At 39.0% G+C, this 23,234-nt stretch overlaps 1 protein-coding gene across 2 annotated transcripts in view; it reads left to right on the top strand.

Annotated features, from left to right (window-relative positions):
• Nucleotides 1-23,234, top strand: part of GMPS (guanine monophosphate synthase) — a gene marked incomplete at its 5' end in the record, with an annotated part of 79,941 nt that overhangs the window by 45,599 nt on the left and 11,108 nt on the right. For both annotated transcript variants that reach the window (XM_079704629.1, XM_079704630.1), the window contains 4 exons: nucleotides 18,193-18,344; nucleotides 19,436-19,609; nucleotides 20,999-21,104; nucleotides 22,473-22,588. In XM_079704629.1, the coding sequence (XP_079560755.1) occupies nucleotides 18,193-18,344; nucleotides 19,436-19,609; nucleotides 20,999-21,104; nucleotides 22,473-22,588 (548 nt within the window). The remainder of the gene's footprint in view (nucleotides 1-18,192; nucleotides 18,345-19,435; nucleotides 19,610-20,998; nucleotides 21,105-22,472; nucleotides 22,589-23,234) is intronic.

Raw genomic sequence — 23,234 nt, 5'->3', positions numbered from 1 at the left:
AGGTTGTGCATTTCTAAGAATTTGTCCATTTCTTCCAGGTTGTCCATTTTATTGGCACAGAGTTGCTTGTGGTAATCTCTCATGATCTTTTGTATTTCTGCTGTGTCAGTTGTTCCTTCTCCTTTTTCATTTCTAATTCTATTGATTTGAGTCTTCTTTTTTTTTCTTGATGAGTCTGGCTAATGGTTTATCAATTTTGTTTATCTTCTCAAAGAACCAGCTTTTAGTTTTATTGATCTTTGCTATCGTTTCCTTCATTTCTTTTTCATTTATTTCTGATCTGATATTTATGATTTCTTTCCTTTTGCTAAGTTTGGGGGTTTTTTATTCTTCTTTCTCTAATTGCTTTAGGTGCCAGGTTAGGTTGTTTATTTGAGATGTTTCCTGTTTCTTAAGGTAGGATTGTATTGCTATAAATTTCCCTCTTAGAACTGCTTTTGCTGCATCCCATAGTTTTTGGGTCGTCGTGTCTCCATTGTCATTTGTTTCTAGGTATGTTTTTATTTCCTCTTTGATTTCTTCAGTGATCACTTCGTTATTAAGTAGTGTATTGTTTAGCCTCCATGTGTTTGTATTTTTTACAGATCTTTTTCTGTAATTGATATCTAGTCTCATAGTGTTGTGGACGGAAAAGATACTTCATACAATTTCTATTTCCTTAAACGTACCGAGGCTTGATTTGTGATCCAATATATGATCTATCCTGGAGAATATTCCATGAGCACTTGAGAAAAATGTGTATTCGGTTGTTTTTGGATGGAATATCCTACAAATATCAATTAAGTCCATCTTGTTTAATGTATCATTTAAAGCTTGTGTTTGCTTATGTATTTTCGTTTTGGATGATCTGTCCATTGGTGAAGGTGAAGTTTTAAAGTCCCCTACTATGAATGTGTTACTGTCGATTCCCCCCCTCCTTTTTTTTTTTTTTGCGGTACGTGGGCCTCTCAGTGTTGTGGTCTCTCCCGTTGTGGAGCACAGGCTCCGGACGTGAAGGCTCAGTGGCCATCGCTCACGGGCCTAGCCGCTACGCGGCATTTGGGACCTTCCCAGACCGGGGCATGCACCCATGTCCCCTGCATCGGCAGGTGGATTCTCAACCACTGCGCCACCAGGGAAGCCCCGATTTCTCCTTTTATGGCGGTTAGTATTTCCCTTATGTATTGAGGTGCTCCTATGTTGGGAGCATAAATAATTACAATTGTTATATCTTCTTCTTAGATCGATCCTTTGATCATTATGTAATGTCCTTTTTTGTGTCTTCTAGTAGTCTTTATTTTTTATTATTTATTTATTTGTTTGTTTGTATTAATTAATTAATTTATTTATTTCTGGCTGCGTTGGGTCTTTGTTGCTGCCCGTGGGCTTTCTCTAGTTGTGGCGAGCGGGGGCTGCTCTTCATTGTGGTGTGCGGGCTTCTCATTGTGGTGGCTTCTGTTGTTGCGGAGCACAGGCTCTAAGTGCACGGGCTTCAGTAGTTGTGGCTCGTGGTCTCAGCAGTTGTGGCTCACGTGCTCTAGAGCTCAGGCTTCAGTAGTTGCGACGCATGGGCTTAGTTGCTCTGCGGCATGTGGGATCTTCCCGGACCAGGGCTCGAACCCGTGTCCCCTGCACTGGCAGGCGGATTCTTAACCACTGCGCCACCAGGGAAGTCCTAGTAGTCTTTATTTTAAAGTCTATTTTGTCTTGATACGAGAATTGCTACTCCAGCTTTCTTTTGGTTTCCATTTGCATGGAATATCTTTTTCCAACCCCTTACTTTCAGTCTGTATGTGTTTCTAGGTCTGAAGTGGGTCTCTTGTAGACAGCATATATATGGGTCTTATTTTTGTATGCATTCAGCCAGTCTGTGACTTTTGGTCGGAGCATTTAATCCATTTACATTTAAGGTAATTATTGATATGTAAGTTCCTTTTCCCATTTTCTTAATTGTTTTGGGTTTGTTTTTGTAGGTCTTTTCTTTCTCTTGTGTTTCTTGCCTAGAGAAGATCCTTTAGCATTTGTTGTAAAGCTGTTTTGGTGGTGCTGAACTCTCTCAGCTTTTGCTTGTCTGTAAAGGTTTTAATTTGTGCATCAAATCTTAATGAGATCCTTGCTGGGTAGAGTAATCTTGGTTGTAGGTTTTTCTCTTTCATTGCTTTAAATATGTCCTGCCACTCCCTTCTGGCTTGCTGAGTTTCTGCTGAAAGATCTGCTGTTAACCTTATGGGGATTCCCTTGTGTGTTATTTGTTGTTTTTCCCTTGCTGCTTTTAATATGTTTTCTTTGTATTTAATTTTTGACAGTTGGATTAATATGTGTTGGTGTATTTCTCCTTGGATTTATCCTGTATGGGACTCTCTGTGCTTCCTGTACTTGATTACCTATTTCCCTTCCCATATTAGGGAACTTTTCAACTATAATCTCTTTAAATATTTTCTCAGTCCCTTTCTTTTTCTCTTCTTCTTCTGGAACCCCTGTAATTCGAATGTTGGTGCGTTTAATGTTGTCCCAGAGGTCTTTGAGAGTGTCCTCAGTTCCTTTCATTCTTTTTTCTTTATTCTGCTCTCCGTTAGTTATTTCTGCTACTTTATCTTCAAGGTCACTTATCCGTTCTTCTGCCTCATTCTGCTATTGATCCCTCCTAGAGAATTTTAAATTTCATTTATTGTGTTGTTCATTGTTGCTTGTTTCATCTTTAGTTCTAGGTCCTTGTTAAATGTTTCTTGCATTTTCTCTATTCTATTTCCAAGATTTTGGATCATCTTTACTATCATTATTCTGAATTCTTTTTCAGGTAGACTGCCTATTTCCTCCTCATTTGTTAGGTCTGGTGGGTTTTTATCTTGCTCCTTCAATTGCTATATGTTTTTCTTTCTTCTCATTTTGCTTATCTTACTGTGTTTGGGTCTCCTTTTTGCAGGCTGCAGGTTCATAGTTCCCGTTGTTTTTGGTGTCTGTCCCCAGTGGCTCAAGTTGCTTTGTGTGTTGTGTAGGCTCCCTGGTGCAGGGGACTAGTGCCTGTGTTCTGGTGGATGAGGCTGGATCTTGTCTTTCTGGTGGGCATGTCCACGTCTGGTTGTGTGTTTTGGGGTGTCTGTGGCCTTATTACGATTTTAGGCAGCCTCTCTGCTAATAGATGAGATTGTGTTCCTGTTTTGCTAGGTGTTTGGCATGGGGTGTCCAGCACTGTAGCTTGTTGGTCGTTGAGTGAAGCTGGGTGTTGGTTTTGAGATGGAGATCTCTGGGAGATTTTCACCTTTTGATATTACGTGGAGCTGGGAGTTCTCTTGTGGACCAATATCCTGAAGTTGGCTCTCCCACCTCAGAGGCACAGCACTGACTCCTGGCTGCAGGACCAAGAGCCTTGCATCCACACGGCTCAGAATAAAAGGGAGAAAAAGTAGGAAGGAAGGAAGGGAGGAAGGGGATAAAAGAAAATAAAATAAAGTAAGGTAAAATAAAATAAAGTTATAAAAATAATTATTAAGAAAAAAAATATTTTTTAAGTAAAAAAAAAAAAACGGACAGATAGAACCATAGGACAAATGGTGAAAGCAAAGCTATAAAGACAAAATCTCACACAGAAGCATACACATACACACTCACAAAAAGAGGAAAAGCGGAAAAAAATAATAAATTTTGCTCTCAAAGTCCACCTCCTCAATTTGGGGTGATTCGTTGTCTATTCAGGTATTCCACAGATGCAGGGTACATCAGGTTGATTGTGGAGATTTAATCCGCTGCTCCTGAGGCTGCTGGGAGAGATTTCCCTTTCTCTACTTTGTTCGCACAGCTCCTGGGGTTCAGCTTTGGATTTGGCCCCGCCTCTGTATGTAGGTTGCTGGAGGGCGTCTGTTCTTTGCTCAGACAGGATGGGGTTAAAGGAGCTGCTGATTCGGGGGCTCTGGCTCACTGAGGTGGGGGGGAGGGAGGGGTGCGGAGTGCGGGGCAAGCCTGCGGCGGCAGAGGCCAGCATGACATTGCACCACCCTGAGGCGCGCCGTGCGTCCTCCCAGGGAAGTTGTCCTTGGTTCTTGGGACCCTCGCAGCGGCAGGCTGCACCGGTTCCCGGGAAGGGGGGTGTGGAGAGTGACCTGTGCTTGAACACAGGCTTCTCGGTGGCGGCAGCGGCAGCCTTAGCGTCTCATGCCCGTCGCTGGGGTCCGCGCTGTTAGCCGTGGCTCGCACCCGTCTCTGGAGCTCCTTTAAGCAGCGCTTTTAATCCCCTCTCCTTGCGCACCAGGAAACAAAGAGGGAAGAAAAAGTCTCTTACCTCTTCAGCAGGTCCAGACTTTTTCCCATACTCAGTCCCGGCTAGCCATGGTGCACTAACCCCTTCAGGCTGTGTTCACGCCTCCAGTCCTCCCCATTCGATCAGACCAAAGCCCGAGCCTCAGCTCCCAGCCCCGCCCACCCCGGCGGGTGAGCAGACAAGCCTCTCGGGCTGGTGAGTGCTGGTCAGCACTGATCCTCTGTGGGAATCTCTCCGCTTTGTCCTCCGCGCCCCTGTTGCTGCGCTCTCCTCCGTGGCTCTGAAGCTCCCCGCCCTCCGCACCCCATAGTCTCTGCCCATGAAGGGGCTTCTAGTGTGTGGAAACCTTTTCTCCTTCATGGCTCCCTCCCACTGGTGCAGGTCCCATTCCTATTCTTTTGTCTCTGTTTGTTCTTTTTTCTTTTGCCCTACCCTGGTACGTGGTGAGTTTCTTGCCTTTTGGGAGGTTTGAGGTCTTCTGCCAGCGTTCAGTAGGTGTTCTGTAGGAGTTGTTCCACGTGTAGCTGTATTTCTGATGTATCTGTGGGGAGGAAGGTGATCTCCGCGTCTTACTCTTCCACCATCTTCCCCCTCTCCTGATTTGTTATTCTTTTTCTTGAAGAGGACCTCCAAATTGTTTAAGTTTCAGCTCTACAAAAACCTGCATCTGTCCTTCTTAACTGACATAGTAGAATGGAGGACTCCAAAACCTTGGGGTGTGGGGTCAGGGAAGGAAGCCAACAAAACAGAAGACTTATGTGTAGGCTCAGGAGTTGGAAACATTGACTCCCCAGTGGGGCGTGGTTCACTGGGTTAGCCTAAAATGGATTGGTTAAAAATCTGAGAAGCAGATCCTTTTTCCTTAAAACAGGAACACATTGCTGCTATCCCTCCTTATCAGAAGACTGTGGATTTATTCTCTAGAGACTCTAGGCTAAACAAGAGAGAATTTGGTCTTGGGCATATCAATACCAGGCATAGCTGAGGGTGGAAGTAAGATGAAGTAAAAATGTTATGTACTGTATGGTATCTCCCTCCCCCTTTCCACTTCCTCTATTCAAACTATCACAATGCTGATAAGCAGGAAATAGGAGGTGTCTTCTCCGGGTAATTAACCAGCTTAAGAGAAAGACCTACAAATTCACTGGTGTCCTCCAGTGAAGTAGCCAGGTGCCTTGGCATCTTATAGTGAAGCTCATCAATTGTTCAGCCTTGCTACCAAATAAAGGTCCTAGTTTTTTAAATTCTTTGCTCTTTAGAAGGACAGCCAGGGGTGACGTTTGAGTGGGAGGCGGGGCCTAAGCTCAGGACACATGCAGCCAGAAAAGACCTTCGGGGCAGGGCCTAGGCAGGGCGATGTTCAGGCATGGGGTGGGGCCTCTGCTTAGGACCTCTGTGGAAGGGGAGAGGCAGCATGGCCAACAGGGGGCCTCTGGAGTGTGGGGTTTGGAGAGACAGCAGAAGGAAGAAGAACTACAATCCTGCAGCCTGTGGAACAAAAACCACCTTCACAGAAAGACAGACAAAATGAAAAGGCAGAGGACTGTGTACCAGATGAAGGAACAAGATAAAACCCCAGAAAAACAATTAAATGAAGTGAAGATAGGGAACCTTCCAAAAAAAGAATTCAGAATAATGATAGTGAAGATGATCCAGGATCTTGGAAAAAGAATGGAGGCAAAGAGCAAGACGATCCGGGAAATGTTTAACTAAGACCTAGAAGAATTAAAGAACAAACACCTAGAAGAATTAAAGAACAAACAGACAGAGATGAACAATACAATAACTGAAATGAAAAATATACTAGAAGGAAACAATAGCAGAATAACTGAGGCTGAAGAACAGATAAGTGACCTGGAAGACAGAATGGTGGAATTCACTGCCATGGAACAGAATAAAGAAAAAAGAATGGAAAGAAATGAAGACAGCCTAAGAGACCTCTGGGACAACATTAAATGCACCTACATTCACATTATAGGGGTCCCAGAAGGAGAACAGAGAGATAAAGGACCCGAGAAAATATTTGAAGAGATTATAATAAAAAGTTTCCCTAACATGGGATAGGAAAATGCCACCCAAGTCCAGGAAGCGCAGAGAGTCCCAGGCAGGATAAACCAAGGAGAAACACGCTGAGACACATAGTAAGCAAATTGACAAAAATTAAAGACAAAGAAATATTATTGAAAGCAACAAGGGAAAAATGACAAAGAACATACAAGGGAACTTCCATAAGGTTAACAGCTGATTTCTCAGCAGAAACTCTACAAGCCAGAAAGGAGTGGCAGGATATATTTAAAGTGATGAAAGGGAAGAACCTACAATCAAGATTACTCTAGCTAGCAAGGATCTCATTCAGATACGGCGGAGAAATCAAAAGCTTTACAGAGAAGCAAAAGCTAAGAGAATTCAGCACCACCAAACCAGCTCTACAACAAATGCTAAAGGAACTTCTCTAGGTGGGAAACACAAGAGAAGATAAGGACCTACAGAAACAAACCCAAAACAATTAAGAAAATGGTAATAGGAACATACATATCGATAATTACCTTAAACATGAATGGATTAAATGTTCCAACCAAAAGACACAGGCTTGCTGAAACGATAAAAAAGCGAGACCCATATATATGCTGTCTACAAGAGACCCACTTCAGACCTACAGACACAAACAGATTGAAAGTGAGGGGATGGAAAACGATACTCCATGCAAATGGAAACCAAAGGAAAGCTGGATAGCAATACTCATATCAGATAAAATAGACTGTAAAATAAAGAATGTTGCAAGAGACAAGGAAGGTCACCATATAATGATCGAGGGATCAATCCAAGAATATATAACAATTATAAATGTATATGCACCCAACATAGGAGCACCTCAGTACATAAGGCAAATGCCAACAGCTATAAAAGAGGAAATTGACAGTAACACAGTAATAGTGAGGGACTTTAACACCTCATTACACCAATGGACAGATCATTCTGACAGAAAATTAATAAGAAAACACAAGCTTTAAAGGACACAGTAGACAAGATAGAGTTAATTGATAATTATAGGACATTCCATTCAAAAACAGCAGGTTACACTTTCTTCTCAACTGCACACAGAACATTCTCCAGGTTAGATCACATCTTGGGTCACAAATCAAGCCTTGGCAAATTTAAGAAAATTGAAATCAAGTATCTTTTCCGACCACAGTGCTATGAATTAGAAGTCAATTTCATGGAAAAAATGTTAAAAAACACAAACACATGGAAGCTAAACAATAAGTTAAATAACCAAGAGGTCACTGAAGAAATCAAAGAGGAAATCAGAAAATACCTAGAGACAAATGACAACAAAAACACGACAATCCAAAACCTATGGGATGTGGCGAAAGCAGTTCTAAGAGGGAAGTTTATGGCAATACAATCCTATCTCAGGAAACAAGAAAAATCTCAAATAAACAATCTAACCTTACACCTAAAGGAACTAGAGAAAGACGAACAAACAAAACCCAGTTAGTAGAAGGAAAAAAATCATTTTCAGATCAGAAATAAATGAAAAGAAGTGGGGGGGGGGATGCTAGCAAAGATCAATAAAACTAAAAGCTGGTTCTTTGAGAAGATAAACAAAATTGATAAACCTTTAGCCAGACTTATCAAGAAAAAGAGGGAGAGGAGTCAAATCAATAAAATTAGCAATGAAAAAGGTAACGTTACAGTGGACAGCGCAGAAATACAAAGCATGCTAAGAGACTGCTACAAGCAACTCTGTGCCAATAAAATGGACAACCTGGAAGAAATGGACAACTTCTTAGTAAGGAATAACCTTCCAAGACTGAACCAGGAAGAAATAGAAAATATGAATAGATCAATCACAAGTAATGAAATTGAAACTGTGATTAACAATCTTCCAGCAAAGAAAAGTCCAGGACCACATGGCTTCACAGGTGAATTCTCCCAAGCATTTAGAGAAGAGCTAACACCCATCCTTCTCAAACTCTTCCAAAAAATTGCAGAGGAAGGAACACTCCCAAACTCATTGTATGAGGCCGCCATCACCCTGATACCAAAACCAGCCAAAGACACTACAAAAAAAGAAAATTACAGACCAATATCACTGATGAATGTAGATGCAAAAATCCTCAACAACATACTAGCAAATAGAATCCAACAACATATTAAAAGTATCATACACCATGATCAATTGGGATTTATCCCAGCGTTGCAAGGATTCTTCAATATACACAAATCAATAAATGTGATACACTATATTAACATATTGAAAAATACAAACCATATGATCATCTCAATAGATGCAGAAAAAGCTTTTGACAAAAGTCAACATCATTTATGCTAAAAATAAAAAACTGTTCAGAAAGTGGGCATAGAGGTAACCTATCTGAACATAATAAAGGCCATATACGACAAACCCACAGCAAACATCATTCTCAATGGTGAAAAACTGAAAGCATTTCCTCTAAGACTAGGAACAAGACAAGGATGTCCACTCTCACCGCTGTTATTCAAAACAGTTTTAGAAGTCCTAGCCATGGCAACCAGAGAAGAAAAAGAAATAAAAGGAATACACACTGGAAAAGAAGAAGTAAAACTCACTGCAGATGACATGATACTTATACTTAGAAAATCCTAAAGATGCCACCAGAAGACTACCAGAGCTAGTCAATCTGGTAAAGTTGCAGGATACAAAATTAATGCACTGAATCCTCTTGCATTCCTATACACTAACAACAAAAGATCAGAAAGTGAAATTAAGGACAGAATTCCATTCACCATTACAACAAATAGAATAAAATACCTAGGAAAAAACCTAGCAAAAGAGCTTAAAGACCTGTACTCAGGCGGCTAACACCATGGACCCCAGAGATGGGCATGAGATGCTAAGGCTGCTTCTGCAGCCACCAAGAAGCCTGTGTGCAAGCACAGGTCACTATCCACACCGTCCCTCCCGGGAGCCTGTTTAGCCTGCCACTGCCACGGTTCCGTGATCCAGGGACAACTTCCCTGGGAGAACACATGGCATGCCTCAGACTGGTGCATCGTCACTCTGGCCTCTGCTGCGGTAGGCTTGCCCCGCATTCCATACCCCTGCATCCCCCTGGCCTGAGTGAGCCAGAGCCCGCGAATCAGCTGCTCCTTTAACCCCGTCCTGTCTGAGTGAAGAACAGATGCCCTCAGGTGGCCTACACGGAGAGGCGGGTTCAAATCCAAAGCTGAACCCCAGGAGCTGTGTGAACAAAGAAGAGAAAGGGGAATTTCTCCCAGCAGCCTCAGGAGCAACGGATTAAATCTCCACAATGAACTTGATGTAGCCTGCATCTGTGGAATACCTGAATAGACAAGGAATCATCCCAAATTGAGGAGGTGGACTTTGGGAGCAATGACATATATATTTTTTTCCGCTTTTCTCTTTTTGTGAGGGTGTATGTGTATGCTTTTGTGTGTGATTTCGTCTGTATAGCTTTGCTTTTACCATCTGTCCTAGGCATCTGTCTGTCCGTTTTTCTTTTTTTTCAATTACTTAAAATAATTTTTTAAATAATTTTTTATTTTAATAACTTTATTTTATCTTCTTTCTTTCTTTCTCTTTCTTTCTTTCTTTTCTTCTCTCCCTTCCTTTCTTTCTTCTCTCCCTTTCTTTCTTTCTTTCCTTTCTTTCTCTTTCTTTCTTTCTCTCTCTCTCTCTCTCTGCCTTTCTTTCTTTCTTCCTTCCTTCCTTTCTTTCTTTCTTCTCTCCCTTTTATTCTGAGCCTTGTGGATGACAGGCTCTTGGTGCCTCAGCCAGGCATCAGGGCTGTGTCACTGAGGTGGGAGAGCCAAGTTCAGGACACTGGTCCACAAGAGACCTCCCAGCTCCAAGTAATATCAAACGGCAAAAATCTCCCAGAGATCTCCATCTCAATGCGAAGACCCAGCTCCACTCAATGACCAGCAAGCTACAGTGCTGGACACCCTATGCCAAACAACTAGCAAGACAGGAGCACAACCCCACCCATTAGCAGAGAGGCTGCCTAAAATCATAATAAGGCCAGAGACACCCCAAAACACACCACCAGACGTGGACCTGCCCTCCAGAAAGACAAGATCCAGCCTCATCCACCAGAATACAGGCACTAGTCTCCTCCACCAGGAAGCCTACACACCCCACTGAACCAACTTTAGCCACTGGGGATAGACACCAAAAACAGCGGGAACTACAAACCTGCAGCCTGCGAAAAGGAGACCCCAAACACAGTAAGTTAAGCAAAATGAGAAGACAGAGAACCACAGAGCAGAGGAAGGAGCAGGGTAAAAACCAACCAGACCTAACAAATGAAGAGCAAATAGGCAGTCTACCTGAGAAAGAATTCAGAATAGTAATAGTAAAGATGATCAAAAATCTTGGAAATAGAATGGAGAACATACAAGAAATGTTTAACAAGGACCTAGAAAAACTAAAGATGAAACAAGCAACAATGAACAACACGATAAATGAGATTTAAAATTCTCTAGAAGGGCTCAATAACAGAATAACTGAGGCAAAAGCTCGGATAAGTGACCTAGAAGATAAAATAGTGGAAATAACTACAGAATAAAGCAGAATAAAGAAAAAAGAATGAAAAGAATTGAGGACAGTCAGAGACCTGTGGGACAACATTAAACGCACCAACATTCGAATTCTAGGGATCCCAGCAGAAGAAAAGAAAAAGAAAGGGACTGAGAAAATATTTGAAGAGATTATAGTTGAAAAGTTCCCTTATATGGGAAAGGAAATAGTTAATGAAGTCCAGGAAGCACAGAGAGTCCCATACAGGATAAATCTAAGGAGAAACACACCAAGACACATATTAATCCAACTGTCAAAAATTAAATACAAAGAAAAAATATTAAAAGCAGCAAGGGAAAAACAACAAATAACACACCAGAGAATCCCCATAAGGTTAACAGCTGATCTTTCAGCAGAAACTCTGCAAGCCAGAAGCGACTGACAGGACATATTTAAAGTGAAGAAGGAGAAAAACCTGCAACCAAGATTACCCAGCAAGGATCTCACTCAGATTTGGCAGAGAAATTAAAACCTTTACAGACAAGCAAATGCTAAGAGAGTTCAGCACCACCATACCAGCTTTACAACAAATGCTAAAGGAACTTCTCTAGGCAGGAAACACAATAGAAGGAAAACACCTACAATAACAAACCCCAAAATTAAGAAGATGGTAATAGGAACATACATATTGATAATTACCTAAAATGTAAATGGATTAAATGCTCCAACCAAAAGACATAGACTGGCTGATTGGATACAAAAACAAGACCCTTATATATGCTGTCCACAAGAGACCCACTTCAGACCTAGCAACACATACCCACTGTAAGTGAGGGGATGGAAAAAGATATTCCATGCAAATGGAAATCAAAAGAAAGCTGGAGTAACAATTCTCATATCAGACAAAATAGACTTTAAAAAAAAGACTATGACAAGAGACAAAGAAGCATACTACATAATGATCAAAGGATCAATCTAAGCAGAAGATATAACAATTGTAAATATTTATGCACCGAACATAGGAGCACCTCAATACAAAAGGCAAATCCTAACAGCCGTAAAAGAGGAAATCGACAGTAACACAATAATAGTAGGGTACTTTAACACCCCACTTTCACCAATGGACACATCATCCAAAATGAAAATAAATAAAGAAACACAAGCTTTAAATGATACATTAAACAAGATGCACTTAATTGATATTTATAGAACATTCCATCCAAAACCAACAGAATACACAGTCTTCTGAAGTGCTCATGGAACATTCTCCAGGATAGATTATATCTTGGGTCACAAGTCAATCCTTGGTAAATTTAAGAAAATTGAAATCATATCAAGTATCTTTTCTGACCAGAATGCTATGAAACTGGATATAAGTTACAGGAAGAAATCTGTAAAAAATACAAACATGTGGAGGCTAAACAATACACTCCTTAATAACCAAGAGATCAGTGAAGAAATCAATGAGGAAATCAAAAAATGCCTAGAGACAAATGACAATGAAAGCACGATGACCCAAAACCTATGGGATGCAGCAAAAGCAATTCTAATAGGGAAGTTTATAGCAATACAATCCTACCTTAAGAAACAAGAAACATCTCAAATAAACAACTTAACCTGGCACCTAAAGCAATTAGAGAAAGAAGAACAAAAAAACCCCAAACTTACCAAAAGGAAAGAAATCATAAAGATTAGATCAGAAATAAATGAAAAAGAAACAAAGGAAATGATAGCAAAGATCAATAAAAGTAAAAGCTGGTTCTTTGAGAAGATAAACAAAATTGATAAACCATTAGCCAGACTCATCAAGAAAAAAAAGGACAAGATTCAAATCAATAGAATTAGAAACGAAAAAGGAGAAGTAACAACTGACACAGCAGAAATACAAAGGATCATGGGAGAGTACTACAAGCAAGTATATGCCAGTAAAATGGACAACTTGAAAGAAATGGACCAATTCTTAGAAAGATATAACCTTCCAAGACTGAACCAGGAAGAAATAGAAAATATGAACAGACCAATCACAAGCACTGAAATTGAAACTGTGATTAAAAATCTTCCAACAAACAAAAGCCCAGGACCAGATGGCTTCACAGGTGAATTCTATCAAACATTTAGAGAAGAGCTAACACCTATCCTTCTCAAACTCTATATAGCAGAGTGAGGAACACCCCCAAACTCATTCTACAAGGCCTCCATCACCCTGATACCAAAACCAGACAAAGATGTCACAAAGAAAACTACAGGCCAATATCACTGCTGAACATAGATGCAAAAATCCTCAACAAAATACTAGGAAACAGCATCCAACAGCACATTAAAGGGATCATACACCATGATCACGTGGGGTTTATCTCAGGAATCCAAGGATTCTTCAATATACGCAAATCAGTCAATGTGATACACCGTATTAACAAATTGAAGGAGAAACACCATATGATTATCTCAATAGATGCAGGCAAACTTTTGACAAAATTCAACACCCATTTATGATAAAAACCCTCTGGAAAGTAGGCATAGAGGGAACTTTCCTCAACATAATGAAGGCCATATATGACAGACCCACAGCCAACATCATCCTCAGTGTTGAAAAACTGAAACCATTTCCGCTAAGATTGGGAACAAGACAAGGTTGCCCACTCTCACCACTATTATTCAACATAGTTTTGGAAGTTTTAGCTGCAGCAATCAGAGAAGAAAAAGAAATAAAAGGAATCTAAATGAGAAAAGAAGTAAAGCTGTCAGTGTTTGTAGATGACATGATACTATACATAGAGTACCCGAAAGATGCTACCAGAAAACTACTAGAGCTAATCAATGAATTTGGTAAAGTAACAGGATATGAAATTAATGGACAGAAATCGCTTGCATTCCTATACACTAATGATGAAAAATCTGAAAGTGAAATAAAGAAAACACCCCCGTTTACCACTGCCAGAAAAAGAATAAAATATCTAGGAATAAACCTACCTAGGTAGACTAAAGACCTGTATTCAGACAATTATAAGACACTGATGAAAGAAATTAAAGATGATACAAACAGATGGAGAGTTATACCATGTTCTTGGATTGGAAGAATCAACATTGTGAAAATGACTCTACTACCCAAAGCAATCTACAGATTCAGTGCAATTCCTATCAAACTACCAATGGCAATTTTCACAGAAGTAGAACAAAAAATTTCACAATATGTATGGAAACACAAAAGACCCCAAATAGCCAAAGAAATCTTGAGAAAGAAAAACAGAGTTGGAGGAGTTAGGCTCCCTGACTTCAGAGTCTCCTACAAAGCTATGGTAATCAAGACAGTATAGTACCGGCACAAAAACAGAAATATAGATCAATGGAATAGGATAGAAAGCCCAGAGATAAACCCACGCACATATGGTCACCTTATCTTTGATAAAGGAGGCAGGAATGTACAGTGGAGAAAGGACAGCCTCTTCAATAAGTGGTGCTGGGAAAGCAGGACAGCTACATGTAAAAGAATGAAATTAGTACACTCCCTAACACCATATACAAAAATAAACTCAAAATGGATTAAAGACCTAAATGTAAGGCCAGACAGTATCAAACTCTTAGAGGAAAACATAGGTAGAATACTCTGTGACATAAATCACAGCAAGATCCTTTTTGACCCACATCCTAGAGAAATGGAAATAAAAACAAAAATAAACAAATGGGACCTAATGAAACTTCAAAGCTTTTGCACAGCAAAGGAAACCATAAACAAGATGAAAAGACAGCCCTCAGAATGGGAGAAAATATTTGCAAATGAAGCAACTGACAAAGGATTAATCTCCAAAATTTACAAGCAATTCATGCAGCTCAATAACTAAAAAACAAACAACCCAATTCAAAACTAGGCAGAAGCCCTAAATAGACATTTTTCCAAAGAAGATATACAGATTGCCAACGGACACATGAAAGAATGCTCAACACCATTAATCATTAGAGAAATGCAAATCAAAGCTACAATGAGATATCATCTCACACTAGTCAGAATGGCCATCATCAAAAAACCTAGAAACAATAAATGCTGGAGAGGGTGTGTAAAAAAGGGAACTCTCTTGCCCTGTTGTTGGGAATGCAAATTGATACAGCCACTATGGAGAACAGTATGGATGTTCCTTTAAAAACTAAAAATAGAACTACCATATGACCCAGCAATCCCAGTACTGGGCATATACCCTGAGAAAACCATAATTCAAAAAGAGTCATGTACCAATATGTTCATTGAAGCTGAATTTACAATAGCCAGGTTATGGAGGCAACCTAAGTGTCCATCAACAGATGAATGGATAAAGAAGATGTGGCACATATAAACAGTGGAATATTACTCAGGCATGAAAAGAAATGAAATTGAGTTATCTGTAGTGAGGTGGATGGACCTAGAGTCTGTCATACACAGTGAAGTAAGTCAGAAAGAGAAAAACAAATACCGTACGCTAACACATATATATGGAATCTAAAAAAAAAAAAAAAAAAGTCATGAAGAGCCTAGAGGCATATCGGAAATAAGGACACAGACCTACTAGAGAATGGACATGAGGGTTCGGGGAGGGGGAAAGTTAAGCTCTGACAAAGAGAGAGAGTGGCATGGGCATATATACAGTACCAAACATAAAATACATAGCTAGGGCTTCCCTGGTGGCGCAGTGGTTGGGAGCCCACCTGCCGATGCAGGGGACACGGGTTTGTGCCCCGGTCCGGGAAGATCCCACGTGCCGCGGAGCGGCTGGGCCTGTGAGCCATGGCCGTTGAGCCTGCACGTCCAGAGCCTGTGCTCCACAACGGGAGAGGCCACAACAGCGCGAGGCCCACATACCGCAAAAAAAAAAAAAAAAAAAAAAAAAAAAAAAAAAAAACATAGCTAGTGGGAAGCAGCAGTATAGCACAGGGAGATCAGCTCGGTGCTTTGTGACCACCTAGAGGGGTGAGGTAGGGAGGGTGGGAGGGAGGGAGATGCAGGAGGGAAGAGATATGGGGACATATGTATATGTATAACTGATTCACTTTGTTATAAAGCAGAAAGTAATACACCATTGTTAAGCAATTATACTCCAATAAAGATGTTAAAAAAAAGTGCATTAGAAAAAAAATACCTGTACTCAGAAAATTATAAGACACTGATGAAAGAAATCAAAGATGACATAAACAGATGGAGAGATATACCATGTTTTTGGATTGGAGGAATTAATATTGCGAAAATGACTATACTACCCAAAGCAGTCTACAGATTCAGTGCAATTCCTATCAGATTACTAGTGGCATTTTTTACAGAACTAGAACAAATCTTAAAATCTGTATCTCTGTATGGAGATACAAAAGCCCCCGAATAGCGAAAGCAATCTTGTGGGAAAAAAACGGAGCTGGAGGAATCAGACTCCCTGACTTCAGAGTATATTAAAGCTACAGTCATCAAAACAGTATGGTGCTGACATAAAAACAGAAATACAGATTAATGGAACAGGATAGAAAGCCCAGAGATAAACCCACACACCTGTGGTCAACTAATATATTAGAAAGGATCAAGGATATACAATGGAGAAAAGACAGTTTGTTCAATAAATGATGGGAAAACTGGAAAGCTACATGTAAAAGAATGAAATTAGAACATTCCTTAACACCATACACAAAAATAAACTCAAAATGGATTAAAGACCTAAATGTAAGACCAGACACTATAAAACTCAGAGGAAACCATTGGAAGAACACTCTTTGACATAAATCAAAGCAACATCTTTTTTGACCCACCTCCTAGAGTAATGGAAATGTAAACAAATGGGGCCTAATGAAACTTCAAAGCTTTTGCACAACAAAGGAAACTATAAACAGGGCAAAAAGACGAAAAGACAACCTTCAGAATGGGAGAAAATATTTGGAAATGAATCAATGGACAAAGGATTAATCTCCAAAATACATAAACAGCTCATGCAGCTCAATATTTAAAAAACAACCCAATCAAAAAATGGGCAGAAGACCTAAGTAGACATTCTCCAAAGAAGACATATAGATGGCCAAGAGGCACATGAAAAGCTGCTCAGCATCACTAATTATTAGAGAAATGCACATCAAAACTACAATGAGGTATCACCTCACACCAGTTAGAATGGGCGGCATCATCAGAAAATCTACAAACAACAAATGCTGGAGTGGGTGTGGAGAAAAGGCAATCCTCTTGCACGTTTGTGGAAATGTAAATTGATATAGCCACTATGGAGAACAGTATGGAGGCTTCTTAAAAAACTAAAAATAGAATTACTATATGATTCAGCATTCCCACTACTGGGCATATACCCAGAGAAAACCATAGTTCAAAAAGACACATGTACCCCAGTGTTCATTGCAGTACTATTTACAATAGCCAGGTCATGGAAGCAACCTAAATGCCCATTAGCAGACGAATGGATAGAAGATGTGGTACATACATACAGTGGAATATTACCGAGCCATAAAATGGAACAAAATTGGGTCATTTGTAGAGACGTTGATGAACCTAGAGACTGTCATACAGAGTGAAGTAAGTCAGAAAGGGAAAAACAAATACCGTATATTAACTCATGTATGTGGAGTCTAGAAAAATGGTACACGTGAACTGGTTTTCAAGGCAGAAATTCAGACATAGATGTACAGAACAAACGTATGGACACCAAGGAGGGAATGTGGAGGTGGGGGGTGGTGGGATGAATGGGAGGTTGGGATTCACCTATGTACACCAATATGTATAAAATAGGTAACTAATAAGAATCTGCTGTATAAAAAATAAACTAAAATTCAGAAAAAAATAAAGAGACAACCAAGGATCACTAAATATATGTTTATACATCTCTGTTTTTCAAGAGACTGGTCAGTGTGCACTTCTGAGGACTTTGATCCCTGTGTATGTGCCACTGCTTTGATTCCCTTGGGGTTATGCTTTTTGGGGGGCTTTTGCTTGTTGCTGTGGTGAAGCACTGAATAAGAGGGGAGGTAATTAGCATAATTTGTGATATTATGGCCCTAGATAATTAATATTTATTTATTTGGTTGCACTAGGTCTTAGTTGTAGCAGGCGGGCTCCTTAGTTGTGGCTCGCTGGCTCCTTAGTTGTGTCATGTGAACTCTTAGTTGTGGCATGCATGTGGAATCTAGTTCTCTGACCAGGGATCAAACCCAGGCCCCCTGTATTGGGAGCATGGTGTCTTAACCACTGCGCCACCAGGGAAGTCCACGGCCCTAGAATTAATGCCACACGATTCTCAACGGAACAAGATTCAGTGAGTGCCTGTGTATGGACTCTGTCAGTCATAGTTTACTGGTAGTTCTGGAATGTGTAGGCAAATTACGGGGAGATCAGAGGATCCATCTGGGTTTTCTTTTTGTAGTTTGACCTATCATTTATGATTTTCAAAAATCATGTTAGTTTAAAACATGCTTCTCTCCTCTTACCCAGTGATAAATGCTGCTCATTCTTTCTACAATGGAACAACAACTCTGCCAATATCAGATGAAGACAGAACTCCACGAAAGAGAATTAGCAAAACCTTAAATATGACTACGAGTCCTGAGGAGAAAAGAAAAATCATTGGGGATACTTTTGTTAAGGTACCTTTTTAATATCATCAGTGTGTACTATTTTCGATGTGAATTTTAGTATTTTTTTCTTATCATTATACCAAATAACCAAATTTTGTGACTAATTTTGATTCTTTTGTTGGCTAAGAGTTTTACCGTATATTGCTATTATACTGAATTAGTAAAAACTTTTATGTTTTTAAAAAACATGTACTTATGTTTTCAGTTTGTTTTCACTGCTTAAGAATAGATATTTTCAGTTGATATTAGATTTTAGTTCTTTGGGTATTTCAGTGGCTAGATCTTTTTAGGCTTTTGATGGGAATGTTCATATACCTTTTTGAATCACATTAAGCATGTGTTTTGAGGGTTTTTTTGACTTTTTAAAAAATTTTATTAGTGTATAGTTGGTTGACATTGACAATGTGTTGGGTTTTTAAAAAATTTTTATTGCTAATATTTTGTCTCTTTTTTACATCTTTATTGGAATATAATTGCTTTACAAAGTTGTGTTAGTTTCTGCTGTATAACAGCGTGAATCATCTATATGTATACATATGTTCCCCATACCCCCTCCTTCTTAAGTCTCATTCCCACCCTCCCTGTCCCACCCCTCTAGGTCATCACAAAACACGGAGCTGATCTCCCTGTGCTATGCGGCTGCTTCCCACTAGCTATCTGTTTTACATTTGGTAGTGTATATATGTCCATGCCACTCTCTCACTTCATCCCAGCTTCCCCTCCCCGCCCCCATCCCGTCCTCAAGTCCATTCTCTACGTCTGTGTCTTTATTCCTGTCCTGCAACTAGGTTCCATCAGAATCTTTTTTTTTTTAGATTCCATATATATGTGTTAGCATACAGTATTTGTTTTTCTCTTTCTGACTTACTTCACTGTGTATGACAGACTCTAGGTTCATCCACCTCACTACAACTAACTCAATTTCGTTTCTTTTTATAAGCATGTGTTCTTAAAGGAGTTTATTTTGGAGGATGGTAGATTTCATCTCCTGGTCAGTATTACAAAAGGACTCTTAAGAAATTTAGCTGAAAGTATAAAATTTTGCTGTCTTTTAGAAGAATTCATCTCTTAAAAGGCTGTTTTACTCCTGTTGTTTATAGATTGCCAATGAAGTAATTGGAGAAATGAACCTGAAACCAGAGGAGGTTTTCCTTGCCCAAGGTACTTTACGGCCTGATCTAATTGAAAGTGCATCCCTTGTTGCAAGTGGCAAAGCTGAACTCATCAAAACCCATCATAACGACACAGAGCTTATCAGAAAGTTGAGAGAGGAGGTAAAAGCTTATGAGAACTTTCGCATAAAACCTCCCTCCCTTAACCATTTTTAAGTGTACATTTCAATAGTGTCAAGTGTATTTGTATTGTTGTGAAACAGATCTCTGTAACTTTTTCATTTTTCCAAACTGAAACTCTATACCTGTTGAGCAACAGCTACCCTTTTCTCCCTCTCCCTAACCCCTGGTAACCTACCATTCTAATTTCTGTTTCAATGAATTTGACTACTTTAAATACCTCATAAGTGAAATCATACAGCATTTGTTTTTTCGTGACTGGCTTATTTCACTTAGTATAAGTCCTCAAGTTTCACCCATATTGTAGCATGTGATAGGATTTCCTTTTTAAGCTGAATAATATCCTGTTGTATGTGTGTGTGTGTGTGTGTGTGTGTGTGTGTGTGTGTGTGTGTGTGTGTGTATATATATAGTTAATTTATTTATCCACCGATGGACATTTGGATTGCTTCCACTTTCTTGTTGTTGTGAATTGTGCTGCTGTGAACATGGGTTTACAGATACCTCTTGGAGCCCCTGCTTTCAATTCTTTTGGATATGTACCAGGAAGTGGGATTTCTGAATCTTATGGTAGTTTTATTTTTAATTTCTTGAGGGACTTCCTTAATGTTTCCTTAGAAGTTATACGATATTACAGTCCCACCAACAGTGCACAAATCTTCCAGTTTCTCCATACCTTGCCCAACGCTTGTTCTTTTCTGTTTTTTTTTTTTTAATTAGCCATCCTAATAAGTGTGAATTGCCTGTACCTTTTTATTATTTTAGGCATCCTAGTGGGTGAGAAGTGGTAGGTTATCTCACTGTGGTTCTAATTTGCATTTCCCAAATAGCTAATGTCAATCATGTTTTTTGTGCTTATTGGCTACTTATATGTCACCTTTGGAGAAATATCTATTCGGATCTTTTGCCCATTTTTAACTTGGCTTATTTATCTTTTTATTATTGAATTGTATTTGTTCTTTATATTGTCTTGTTACAGCCCTTTATTAGATATATGATTTGCCTTCTGTAGGTTGTCTTCACTTTTTTGATGGTATCATTTGAAGAGTTTTAATAGTTAAACACTAGTATATTTTCTGATTTCCTTGTATTACAGTGAGAACTAGATCAGAGATTGGTGGGTAGGTTTGTTCTGATTTATTTCTATTTAAGAGGTTTACGTTTAAAATGTGTTTCAAAGAGAAATGTGGAGATCACTAAAATATCTAATTCCTTATAAGCACATAGGAAGAAATACTTTAAAAGATGAAGTTTTAAAAACTGATTTTTAAAGGTAAAAGACAATAGGAAAAGCCAATAATTTGTTACTTTTTGTTTTCCATGTCATTTTGGTTACTAATTTGTATTAATTGGCCTTTTTATTCCCTGTAGGGAAAAGTCATAGAACCTTTGAAAGATTTTCATAAAGATGAAGTAAGAATCTTAGGCAGAGAACTTGGACTTCCAGAAGAGTTAGTTTCCAGGCATCCATTCCCAGGTAAAAAATAGAATTCTGTTTGATTTGTTACTGTGCCTTCATGTTGAACAAAAATCAATTCAGACAGCTTTTGAAGTAATTTATCATCTTAGGGAATATGTAATTTTAAAGAAAGGAAGGGATGGATAGGGAATAAATATTCTTTTTAGTGCCTACTGTATATATTTCATTTTATTACTCATTTTTTATTGTATATATATTTAAATATTACATTATACTTGTGTAAATAGATTGTCATGTAATGTTGCCATCAGATGAGAAAGCCAAGAGATATTTTAATAACATCGCCACACAATTCTTAGTGTTAGAACTTGGGTTTATATGTTCTTTCTACTATACCATGATGTATTCCACAGGGATAAAACTCAGTTCTCTGAAATCCTTATCCCCTGACTTGTCTGAATGGCTGAACCATTTCTTTGCACAGTGCTGTATGTATTTAATTCATGACCAAATGAAAATATTCAGTTTTTAAATAGTCATTTGCTGTCATAAAATAAAATTAATTAGAGGTGGTATTTGTTAAAGTTAGGACTGTGAGTCTTAACCTGTTTTTGTTATGAGTTCTTGAGCTTGGCAAATCTTATACCTCAGTTTCTAGGTCTCTACAATAGTCATTGGGTGATGAGTTGAGGGAATGGTCTAATTAAATGAAAAAGCATAGTAATAGTTAACATTTCTTGAGTACTAGTATGTGCTAGGCATTCTGCTAAATACAGTATTTTACACATGTTGTCTTATTTGATCCTCACAATAGAAACTATTATGATCCTGTTGTCCAGCTGAGATAATTTTGGGACAGAGGCTAGTTTGCCAAAAGTTATGCAGGTTGGGTTTGGAACCAGGATTCTAGCCCCAGTAAGCTCTTCTCAGAGTTTGTTACGCTTAACTACCATATTGCCTCCATAAACAGTGTTACAAAGGTATAGCCCATATGGAGATTAGCACTTGTTTTTATTTTCAACTGTAGTAATTTGAGATGTTCAGTCCCTAACATGTGTTGGCAAAGGATTGTGTATGAAAGTAATTTTAAATAGATTGGCATGTATATTGTGAATTAAAAATATTTATTGGAGAATTTTGAGATTCTTAATACAGGGACTATTAAAATAAGAGGTGTATATCATTGATGTGAACAGAACTGAAACATTCTAAAAATGATGAGTTGGATGGGAAACTAATAGCTGCATTTCATATTAAACACTTTAAAAAACCTAAAGTGTATATGTCAATTATATTTCAATAAAACTGGTTAAAAAAACAATGGCAAGGGTGTTTTATATTTTGGGAATAGTGACCTTTTTTTATTTAAAATTTTATATTAAACATAACATTTATATTAAATACCATTGTTACTCTTCTCTTTAGGTCCAGGCCTGGCAATCAGAGTAATATGTGCTGAGGAACCTTATATCTGTAAGGATTTTCCTGAAACCAACAATATTTTGAAAATAGTAGCTGATTTTTCTGCAAGCGTTAAAAAGGTAATAATTTGTGTTGAATTTGGTTTTTTAGGAGCTTTAAACAGACACAGCTAATTGGTGCAAGGAATTGAATGGATTCTTGCTGTACTCCAGTCTTTACAATAAAATTGATTAGGGTTTCATTATTTGAAAATTCAGGGTAATTTAACCATTGGAGATGACTATGAAGAAAGTATTCTACAGACACTCTTAAATGCAGACTTCTCTTTTCAGCCATTCCATATATTTTAACAGATTGGATACCTTGAATCCCTGAAAATACTAGATACAAAGTATTTTAAAATACCCTTTCAGGGCTTCCCTGGTGGCGCAGTGGTTGAGAGTCTGCCTACTGATGCAGGGGACATGGGTTCGTGCCCCAGTCCGAGAAGATCCCACATGCCACAGAACGGCTAGACCCATGAGCCACGGCCGCTGAGCCTGCGCGTCCGGGGCCTATTCTCCGCAACGGGAGAGGCCACAACAGTGAGAGGCCCGCGTACTGCCAAAAAAAAAAAAAAAAAATACCCTTTCATATTTATTGCAAGAAGGCAAGGGAGATCATTGTAGTTCTAAATTGAGGGTGATGGAAATGTCTCCAGTTCTTCTGTATATTTGGTGCCTAAATTTATAATCTGTGTTAAAGTGGGCTTTGGTTGGTAGTGCT

This window comes from Hyperoodon ampullatus (genome assembly GCF_949752795.1).
Source record: "Hyperoodon ampullatus genome assembly, chromosome: 5".
Taxonomy (NCBI): Eukaryota; Metazoa; Chordata; class Mammalia; order Artiodactyla; family Ziphiidae; genus Hyperoodon; species Hyperoodon ampullatus.
The sequence above is the reverse complement of the archived record's forward strand: the minus strand, read 5'-3'. Positions and strand labels throughout refer to the sequence as shown.